This window comes from Trichosurus vulpecula, chromosome 5, assembly GCF_011100635.1.
Source record: "Trichosurus vulpecula isolate mTriVul1 chromosome 5, mTriVul1.pri, whole genome shotgun sequence".
Classification (NCBI taxonomy): Eukaryota; Metazoa; Chordata; class Mammalia; order Diprotodontia; family Phalangeridae; genus Trichosurus; species Trichosurus vulpecula.
Genome location: NC_050577.1, coordinates 43,442,846 through 43,454,216, shown reverse-complemented (window position 1 = coordinate 43,454,216; position 11,371 = coordinate 43,442,846). Strand labels below are relative to the sequence as shown.

Genomic DNA, 11,371 nt, shown 5'->3' with positions numbered 1-11,371 from the left:
AAAGTGAGGGGTTTGGACTCAACAGTCTCTAAGTTTCCTATGGCGTCAATCCCACCTTGGGGTGGGGGTGGGGGGGCGGGGCGGAGATCCTTCAGTGTGAAAGGGGCCGTGGCCTCGCTCATTTATCCCTGGAGGGCTCGGGTCAAGGAGCTGGATAGCGAAGTCCCAAGGATGCCCCGGCCCCGCCTCCTCCCCGGCCCCGCCCCCTTCCCGGTCCCGGTCCCGCCTCCTCTGTCTGTGTGTGCGGCGCCCGCTATCCATAAAGTTTTTGCTTTCCCAATATGGCGGCGCCCATGAGCTTCTCCGCCGCGTGGGCTTAGAGACGGAGCTTGTGCGCAGGTAACGCCGCCGCCCCCGCCATCCTCGTTGGCCGGGCCTCCTCCCCCTGGGCGGCCGGGGAACCGCCTGCCTGCCTGCCCGGGAAGGGCAGCCTGGCAGCGGCGGGCCCTGGGCCTGGGACCCGAGATGCCGGTGGTGCCTCCACGGCCCTGGCGGGGGGGAAAGGGAAGGGGAGAGAAGGAGGGGGAAGGGCGGATCTGGGGCGTGTTTGGGTGCCGCCCTCTGCTCTGAGTCCGGCCTGTAAATGGGGGCGTTGGGTGTCCCCCGGGAAAAGAGGAATGACGGGGGAGGGGGCTCAGGACGTGGGTTCAGATTGTGTCCATTCTCTCCGGGGCTCAATTTCCTAATCTGAAAACCGAGGGTGTTGGACGCCAGGTCCCTTGCGACTCCTAGGCAGAGATCCCGTGACACCGAGCCAATAAAGTCACCTCCCACCCCCAATTGTTCCCGCGACTCCCATGCCCCTCTCGGCCATCCCCCATGACACCTGAATTTGAACTCGGGCAATGCCGCGTTGCTTCTGTCCGGCATTAGGTGCCTTGCCCTGCAGGAACTTTCCTTCTCCTGGGGGGGGGGGGGGGGAGAAGAGGATGTATATTGACTACATAATAAATAAACAAATGATAATTAAATACATGGTAACCAAGTAAAGATACAGAGATCGGAGAAGGAAAAGAATGCCAACCTTTGGTCATTGGGGAAGATTTCCATTTAGGACCCCAAGAGGCGGAAGATCATACAGTCATAGATTTAGAGCTGGAAAGGCGCTTGGAAGCCATTTATTCCATCTCCCTCATTTTACAAATGAAGAAACTGAGGCCCAGAGCCCTCAAGTGACTTGCCCAAGGTCACACAGCTAGTAAGTGCTGAATTAAGCTGCAAAGCGTGTTCTCTTTCCACTACCGGTGTAGCTGCCTCCAGGTGGGGGAAGGGAGAGGCCCCACACAGGTGGCACCATCGCAGGCATTCTGAAGCTGGAGATCAACCATCCGCCTGCCAGAAGCCTTGTAGTCTAGTTGGGGAAATGCGGTATGTGCACACTAAACAATTAGTCAGTTTATTATTAATTAGTTATTAAGTACAAGGCCTTGTACTCGGTGCTGGGGGCACAGTCCCTGCCCTTAGTGAGCTTCTGGTCTGGCGGGGAAAAGATGTCTGTGCAGATATCTATAATATGAAATAGAACAGCATAAATCAATTTCACCTAGGAAGTGATTGTTATTAACACGGCACTGGAGGATGCAGAGATACCTGAAAGCTTCATCCTCTTCTTTCCACTCACGTGGCCTTTACCCCAGTTCAGACCTTCATCACTGCTATTGCCCAAACTGCAATTTCAGTGTAGTCTGTGGACCCCAGAACCCTTTCAGGGGTGTCCATGAGGTCGCAGCCATTTTCCTAATATTCGATGTGATTTGCCTATTAAAATATTCCTCCCCAATTCCAGCTACTTATCTGGGTGAGGCCAGATTTTCTTCATGCACTTCAACCAAAACAACAGATTGAATGCAGAAGCAGATATGAGAATCCAGCTGTCCTCTGTTGAGCCAGACGTTAAAGAAGTTTGCAGAAATATGTAAAACGACGCCAGTCTTGTCACTAATTATTTTTGTCTTGGAAAATAAGGATATTTTTCATAAAAATATTATTGATAATATATAATGGGCTTATTGCCATTTAAAATAAATTAATGAATATTTGAACTTATATCCATTTTAATTTGTAATGTAGAAAATGCAACCTACATTAAAAAAAAATTGGGAATTCCTCAACAGTTTTCAAGAGTGTAAGAGGATCCTGAAACCAAAAAGTTTGGGAACTACTTCTGTGCATTATTGGAGTGATGGTCCTATTACTCTCACTGGCTGGACTCTTCTCTCTCCAGTCTAGCCTCCAACATGATGGTCGATTGATATTCCTAAGGCACAGGTCTAACCGTGTCACCCTCTGCTCAAGAAGCTCTGTTGTTCAGTCGTTTTTCAGTTGTATCCCACTCTTCGTGACCCCATTTGGGGTTTTTTTGGCAGAGATACTGGAATGGTTTGCCATTTCCTTCTCATCTACCACCTTTGCACAGACTGCCCCCCATGCCTAGAATGTTCTCCCCCATTTATGCCTCTTACGAGTCCCTAGCATCCTTCAAGGCTCAGATCTAGAGCCACATCCTAAATTAGGCCTCTCCTCATGCGTCCCCCACCTGCTTTCCCCACTTGCTAATTCTTTCTACCCCAGAAATTACTTTTGTCTTCCTTTCATATAGAGTTGGTTTTGTTTATCTTTGTCCATGTCATTCTCTCCTCTCCCCAGAATGAGGGCAAGGGCTGTTTCATCTTTGCCTTTTTATCCTCAACAGCTGGTGTCATTTCATAACTCTCCCTGAAGCTCATTTGTGTATCCTGGACCTCGAGTTGAGGAAACAGAAAAACTTTTTTGGGGGAAGAGGGTTTTGAGTTGGGTCTTGGAGAAGGGACGGTTCTAGGTTGCAGATCTGAAACTAGAAGGTACTTTAGAGATCATTGCGTTCTACCCCATTGTATAGATTGTATAGAAGCCCAAAAAGCATAAGGGATTTTCCTGAGTTTACACAGGCAATAATTGCCAGTGCTAGGATTTGAACCCGGGGCCTCTGACTTGAAACCCAGCATTTTTTCTCTTGAAATAAGTGGAGATTAGTGAGGGAAGGGCATAAGAATGGGGGTTATTATAGGCAGAGGCATGGAGACTAGAAAGGGCCGAGTGAGAACAGGGAACCAGTACTGTGTGGTTTGGAAGATGAGTGTGGTATAAGGCTGGAAAGCCAGGGAAGACCCAGATTGGGGAGGGCCTTGAATGCCAGGCTAAGATTAGCAGCTCATTTTTGTAAAGCTTTGAGGTTTGCAGATGTTTTCCTTAGGCACAGTAGAGGGGAATGGAAGTGGTCCAGCTCACCCAGCTTGTAAGTGCCCAGGTTAGGACTTGAATCTAGTTCTTTTACTTTATGGCAAATGCTCTTTTCACTGGTTTATGCTTAATTCAGTAAACATTTATTAGACACCACTTATGACAATGGCACAGTTGCCAACTTAAGGAGCCTACCTACTACTGAGGATGATGGATAACATGTAGGAAATATTATGTGTTATCAAATGAGACAATATTTGTAAACTGCTTACACAGCGTCTGGCACATAGTAGGCTCTTAAGAAATGCTTTTTCCCTTCCTCTTCCCCTATCCCCACCTGAATCCGTATAATGCAAGTTGGGAAGTAATAGGGGCAGAAGAGAGTCCCCACCAAAATCCTCCAGGCTTATTTGAGGCAGGAGAGAAGACTTTTAGCTAGGAAGATGGGGGAAGGTCTACAGAGAACTCTCAAGTTAGGCCTGAAGGAAGAGAAGGATTTTGAAAGGCGGAGATGAAGAAAGAATATATTCCAAGCATGAGGGACAGCCGGCTCAACAGCCTGAGACAGATGATAGAATGCCGCAATCAGGGAACAGCTAGTTCATTGGCTGGAATGAAGAATTCATGAAGTTGAATAATATGAAGTTAGCCTGGAAAGACACATTGAGCCAGATTGTGGAAGGTTTTAAATGTCAAGATGAGAAGTTTGTATTTTATCCTCAAGGCAGTAGGAAGCCACTGAAGGTTTTGAGCCAAGGCTAAGCCATGTGCTTAGTCCCATGCCTTAACTACTTTGGGTAGCTATGTGGAGAATAGATTGGAGGCAGGGAGGCTAGTGAGAAGCTATTACAATTATCTGAAAGATGACAAAAGCCTAAGTTAGGATTGTGGCGATGTGAATGGAGAGGAGGCTACAGATGGGAGAGGTTGGTGGGAGATGATAGTAGAGGTAGGATCGATAGGGCTTGGCGCCATATTGGTTATGGGTGGACAAGACTGGGGAGGAGTCAGAGTGGATGCTGAGACTGAATCTTGAGGGCTAGGAGAATGAGCCATCCACAGAAATGGGAAAGCTGGGAAGAGAGGCAGGTGAAGGGGAAAGACGATGAGTTCTGTTTGAACACGTTGACTTCCAGAGCCTTTGCAAACTCTCTCAGCTTAGGAATTGTGAAGTACTCTACATTGCTGAAAGGTTCTGAGAAAGAAATGCTTTGGTCTCTTTGTACAAGTCCTCACTGAAGTCATAGTTATCAGATGAGCTGCATCTTGGAAGCAGTGTTTCCTGATCTTTTCCAGGGCGCGATGCCCCGTGCCTCATATCCCACTTCTGCCAACCCAATTCTGGCCTGTAGGAAGCATTATTACTCCTGTGATGATGTGCTTATGTTTTGATAATGCTATATATTTTTTTCCACCAGTAGCAAGATCATCTCTGAATAGTAGTAAAAGCCAACTTGGCATTTTGGGCCTGCCTTTCTTCCTTGAAAAACCAGTGGCAGCTTAAATTTCAGAAAACTCCTGCTCCTTGTGCCATACTGGGCTAAAACAGATCAGAGTGGGTACTTACTCCTTTTTCCAGCATCCTTCCACCTTCTGACTTACCTTTGCTTCATTCTGGGCTCTTTCTGTCTTCTACCACATTGGCCTTCTGAATTCTAGCCTGACTTGTGGGGTTCTTTCCACTGTAGGCTGGGCTCCCAACCTCATCAGCCCACTGGACTTTGGCACTTCGTGACTTGATTGGAATGTGATGTGTGATTTCTGCTCAGCCTGTGCATGTGTTACTAACTTGGAGGCATTTAAAGATTGGTAAAGGAGAGGCTATTCACATCATGTAGAGAGTGCCTGGGTACCCGCAGAAAGATCTTTCCTGGAGTATAGACAAAGAGGCTGCTGCTTCTAGCTTGCATTTACATGGCATTTTCAGGCTTGCAGGGGGCTTTCCACACTGCTGTGTAAGGTAATACTGATACTGAGGTTGCTGGATGGTACGATGGACAGGGTACCAAACCCTGGAGGCAGGATCCAGGCTCAGACACTCACTAGCTGGGTGACCTTGGGCAAGTCCCTCAATCTCTGCCTGCCTTGGTTCCTCATCTATGAAATTGGGATAATAAAAGCACCTGCCTTCCAGAGTTGAGGTGAGGATCAAATGAGGTAATATTTATAAAAGTGCTTTGCAAACCTTAAAGTGTGACGTAAATGCCAGCAGTTATCCCCATTTCATAGCTGACAAAACTGAGTCCCATAGACCTGAAGCATCCTGTTCAGGGTCAGTACAGAGAATAAAAGCTGGGTCTCTCTCTCTCCCCGCTGAGTTCAGCATGTTTTTACTGCCCCATCCAATCCAGCAAACATTGATTAAGTGCCCAGGGAGAACAAAGACAAAACCAAAAACTCCCTTGAGGAGCTCACATTAAACCAGTGGGAGATCCTAAGGGTTTGAGGAGTGAAATAGCCCCAACAAGTCGGACAATCAGGAAAGGCTTCCCACAGGAGGTGACCCCTGAACCCCACCTTAAAGGAAGACTGGGAATCCAAGACTTCCAGGTGTGAGAACAGCTGCGCAAAGGCAGACTTGAGAGATGGGGCCCTGAATGGCGGGACCATGAGCAGGCTGGCCTGAATGTAGGACCTGGGAAGGGGAATCATGGCATCTAGTCCTGAATAGTTAAGCAGGGACAGATTATGATAGGCTTGACATGCCAGACAGAGGAGTTTCTATGGTTAGACATAAGGCCAAGGTTTCCCACTGCGTCTATGGCCATCTCTAGTCATTCTGACCTGTCCTACCACTGGAATCCAGTGACTCTGGAGGAGAGAGTGAGGCTGATGGCTTTGCACAGCCCTGCCTCACTTAAATCCAATTCACTTGCAAGTCCAAACATCACCCTCCTGATGTCATTGGTCTTGTTCCAGAAAGAAGGATGAAGAACAAAGAACAAACTCATGAAAAAGTTACTGGATTTCTTTGGGCCTCAGGAAAAGCAGGGCATTTAATTGGATGGCTTCTAAGGGCCCTTTTAACTCTACACATGGGACACCATCAACAGACTGGTCATCCAGATTGGCAAACCCTCTACCCTGGCTTGTGCTGGACACATTTCAACAGTTCCTTCCTGATCTTCTCTCCTTTTTTCAGTACTGTTTATCACTTGCCAAAAATATCTGCCATTATAACACTTCCTCATGAAAGGGATGTTTGCGTTTCCAGAATTAGAATTTGTATCGGATTAATGCTTTACTTCATAAGGAGGTATTCTCAACTCCTCTGTAACATTTAAGGAGTATGCTAGGCTTATCTACAGTCTATTTACAAACTGTTCCAGAGGAGGCCTGCTATAGATGCCTAATCTCATCTGTTTTATGCTGATTCTTATTGATCTCAATGTCAAAGTGTTCCCCTTTATGGCCTTATCTCTAGATTCCAGTAGACTCCTTTATTATGACTACATGCCTTAAAACAATTTCTATCCCATAGTAAAACTCTGGAATCAGATGTTAAGTGTGTTTCCAAAACCTTCAGCAGTGGGGGTGAGAGCAGTTCTTGGAGTATACTGCCCAGCATTCTGAGGAGGATTTTCAGGGATAGAAAGCTGACTGCTTTTAATTTTTAATGCATGTAGTTTGTTAAAGGAAAAAATAGCAAATACAACCAACTGCATCAACAATTCCCATTTCAGGGTGGTATTATCCATAATTGCTAACCATAGGATCTAAAAGCCAATGAGGCTGCATGGAAAATTGAGATGCTCACTATTCAAATGAGTTTGCATTTTTAAAGTATTGTTTTTCATTTGTTTTCACTTGGGGGCACAACTCAGAAAATTCTTAAGTAGTCTTAGTGAAAGCCGCCCAAAAGGGAAATTAGGGGTTTGTGTATAAGCAGTAATTCCTTGCTCCCTAGAAATCTTGTATTCTGTTACTTGCAAAGATATTAACATATTGGCTTAGCGGGAAGACCATCAAAACAGTGAATCTGGGGGAAAGCTTGAATTGGGTAGGATTTGGGTCTCAATTGTAATTCCTATTTTAAAAATTATCCAAGCCTAACTGGTGATTTATATGCCTACTCAGACTATATCCAGATGATCCCTTGGCTTTATGAAGAACCTAAGGCATTCTAGTACTGAAAATCATCCCTAATGAACCCATTTTGCATTGAGAACTTTGACAGGCCAGCCTGGAAAATCTAGACACTCTGACGCCATTTTCTGTGGGTATGGAACGTTTCTATGCAAGCCCATAATGAATTACCCTGATAATATTCCTGTCCTAATTCCATGATATAAGAGAATAAATCCCTAATGGATATTGAAATGACCATTCACGGAATTAATGAATAAAAGAAACTAGGTTAGCATGCCTTGTTATTGTTCATTCATTTCAGTTGTGTCCGACTCTTCATGAGCCCGTCTGGGGTTTCTTCACAAAGATCCTGCAGTGGCTCACCATTTCCTTCTCTGACTCATTTTACAGATGAGAAAGCTGAGGCAAACAGGGTTAAGTGACTTGCCCAGGGTCACCTAGCTGGTAGGTGTCTGAGGCTGGACTTGAACTCATGAAGATGAATCTTCCTGAATCCAAGCCTAGCGCGATCTATCCACTGCGCCATGTATGCCTACCTTACTATTGCTTTTTCCAAGATTGGCTTTAAAGATCCCACTTGTATTCTCTTCTTTGCTGTATGAACATCGAGAATGTTGTTTTTTAAGAAAGGGCTAATTGGATAAACTGAAAGTTGAAGCCTGTTTGGGTTTTTCTGAATACTTAATTAAAGTCTAGTTTTACTTTCACAGTCACAGAATTTTAGATTTGGAACTGACCCTGGCAGATGTCTAGACCAACCCAGACCCAAAAGGAATCCCTCTTATAATGTACCTGAAAAGCTGTCTGATGGCCTCTGCTTGAAGACTTCCACGGATGGGGAGCTCACCACCTCCAGAGGCAGGCTGTTCCAATTTGGGACAGCTCTAATTACTGGGAAGTTTTTCCAGACTTGAAGCGTAAGTCTGCCCTTTACAACTTCCCTGACCATTCTGCCTTGTTTTTCCCTCTGTGTGGTCAGAGGTAACAAGTCCAATCCCTCTTCCATGTGGCAGCCTTAGATATTTAAAGGCATGTCCTCCCAGAGTCTTCTCTTCTCCAGACTAAATGTCTCACATTCCTTCTACCCATGCTCACAAGGCAAGGACTCAAAGCCTCAAAGTTCTGATTGTCTCCTATGGACAATCTCCAGCTTCTCAGTGTCTGTGGTGCCCAGGCCTTGAACCCTCCCTCCTCCTGGAAGCTTAATGCAGGCGGCTCCCTCACACCACCGTGGACTCCTGCAGCTCGCAATCCACCAAAGCCCTCGGGTCCTTTTCAGACAGACTGCCATCTACCCACGCTTTTCCCTATCCTGTACTTGTAGAGTTGTTAGACTTTACATGGATTCCTCTTTTGGGGATTCTGACTGTCAGAAACATATTGTGTCTAGTGTGCCACATGCCTCCCTTTTGCTAGTGATGGAGCAAGAAGCTCTTAACTTGAGACATTCCAGAGTCACCCCTGCTGTGGGCAAGGATTCATCAGGCCAAAGAAATACTGAAAATGAATTGAAAATACAACCAGGCCCTTACGTACAAATGGTTTATGTTTCTGGAGTTTGTAAGTTGACTGTTTGGGACTCAAAATGTGTTTTCCTATGGAAAACTTATTTTTAAAATTGGTTTTAAAAGAAATGAGTTTTTAAAACCTATTTAACCCATTATATAGAAGAATATTGAGGTCCTAGTTCTGCTTCTGGCATATACTAGGTGTTAACTTCCTTAAACTCTTAGCCCCTTAGGCAGCTGTAAGAATGTAAGTTGCAGATGAGTTGGAAGAAGCTTCCTTCCCAGGAGTTCTTTATCTTAAGAGGCTCAAAGTTAAGATAGCATAAGCAGTGGACCTGAGCCTCATGTCTGCTGGGGATCCCCGAACCCTTTTAGCTCTGAAGCATCTCTGAGCTTTGAGCTTCCCTGGGCCCTGAAGGGGTCGAGCGAAGGAGGAGGGTCTGGGTGGAGGGCCCAGCAGTTGGGCTGTTTCCATGGCATTTTAGAGGGAAGGAATCACACACATATTACCAGAAGGGGAGGAAGGGTATAAGGGAATATACATGGCATTTTCCACAGTAAGAATAGATGCTAAAGGCTCCAGGAAGACTGGACAGTGTATTGATATCAAGAGGTGTCTTGGGCAGGAATAGGAGAAACCATTGGTGGTGAGTGACTGTGGTGGAAGGGGCAGAGATGACTAGAGGTGGCAGAACCATTCCTATGGGTGCATCCTTACCACATCTAACACTTAAAAGTTACTAACTCCCTGCTAAGTCTATTATAAATAGAACTTGTGTTTAATTCAATAGAATTTCCACACTGTTCTTTTGAGGGTGATTAAAAACCATTAATAGCATGAAGCAAGGAAACATTTTAATGGAGAAGGAATAAGGGGGCTGAGGGTGAAGGAGAAAGATTAGCTAATGAGCCGCTAATAGCGTACGATTGTAAGGAGGCTGTTGTTATCTCTTTCAGAACCACCATTGCAGCCTGAAGGATGACTTCCACTTGGCAGAGATTTGGCATTTATTCCTCATTTCTGAAAGGGCTGCTGAAGATCCGGCCAGATGCTGTTAATTGGGAAGGGAAATTAATTCCAGGATGTAGCCGATGCATTTACAGTGCGACGGGGAAGTGGACAAGAGATTATACTTTGCAGACCAGAAAGGAAGTTGAGAGATGGTGGCATCAAAGACTCAAGGAAGAGTTCTTCAAAATGTCGGAAGTGGATGTGAGTATTGTGAGAACTTGGAACATATGTGCGTGTGCATTCGTGTTTCAGTAGGTAACGTCATTGTTCTGGTGTTTACACAAGACCTAATAGATAGGAGATAATAATAGCGTTTCTATAGCTTCTTAAGGGTTACAAAGTGCTTTATAGATTTGATCTTGGGTAGGCTACAGGTGCTGTTCTTTTCCCCATCTTGTAGATGAAACCAAGGCAGCCAGAAGTCAAATCAGTCATTTAATCGATAGTCAGTAAACATTTATTGTGCCTCCTGTGTGCCAGGCACTGTGCTAATAACAAGCACAATTAAGTGACTTGCTCAGGATCCCACAGCTCATGTCTGGGGCCAGATTTGAACTCAGGGCTTCCTGACTGAAGGTCCAGTGCTCTGTGACTGTTTCCTAGTTGGAGAGAATTGTGGCCCAGGGGAGAGAGCCCTGAGTCTCTTACCAGGCTCTGCTCTATATTGCGCTTTCATGAACATGGCCAACATTACTTCTCGAGGCTTCTGCTTTCTCCCCTCCGCCCAGAGAAGTTTGACTGCAGAATCTGAAGCCCTTTCTAGCTCTACGGCCCCTGGGGAGAGGGAGGTAAGATCCAACCACTGCTAGTTTGAGCTAGAGCAGGGAAGTATCCCATAGAATGCTGGGAAATGGTCAGAACCATGTTGCAAAGGGGAGAAGTTCCTCTTTCATCTCTGGGGTAGGAGGGACCCTCTGGAGCTGGGTGAACAAGGGAGGGACTTGGTCCGATTTATGTGCTCAGTGACTTAATAGATGAGTCCTAGCAAATTCCTGGAGGCACACGGGCATAAGTGACTTGCCCCGGGTCTCACACTGCTTAGCACAATGCCTGGCATATCACAGGCATTTCATCAATGTTTATTGATTGACTGACCAGTGATTGATTGATAGTAAGTGTCACAGAAGAAAAGCTGATTGAGGCTCATTACACACCCATGATACCTAGAGAAGCAGGGATTTGGGGGTTTCTCCTCAAAACCTGCCCAAGCATGTTTAGAATGTGTTTACAAAAACAATTCCCTGCACACCATGGGAAGGCTTTTTTTTTTTTTTAAAGCTTAAATCTTTTGCCTTTTACATGGCTATGAACATTTTCCTTTTAGTCATATTTCTTTCTACTCATTATAACACAAAATCCTATAGTTCTTCCATCCCATTCTACCCCCAGGAGATGGAAGTCATTAAAATGTCGCAGAAGAAAATAACTTAATTCACACAGAAAAGAAGGAGGCAGAAATAAGCACAGAGCTTGAGTACCTTTTAAATAGCAAACAGAACAATTGTAAATATTAAAGGCGTTTTTTTTTTTAAAAAGCAACCAT

General features: G+C 45.4%; 1 protein-coding gene across 1 annotated transcript in view; it reads left to right on the top strand.

Moving 5' to 3' along the window:
* Nucleotides 1-259: 259 nt before the first annotated feature.
* The window catches only part of LARS2 (leucyl-tRNA synthetase 2, mitochondrial), a 176,645-nt gene continuing 165,533 nt past the window's right edge, over nucleotides 260-11,371 (top strand). The window contains exons 1-3 of the mRNA XM_036762051.1: nucleotides 260-339; nucleotides 8,019-8,225; nucleotides 9,774-10,029. Coding sequence (XP_036617946.1) covers nucleotides 9,796-10,029 — 234 coding nt within the window. The 5' untranslated portion in view covers nucleotides 260-339; nucleotides 8,019-8,225; nucleotides 9,774-9,795. The remainder of the gene's footprint in view (nucleotides 340-8,018; nucleotides 8,226-9,773; nucleotides 10,030-11,371) is intronic.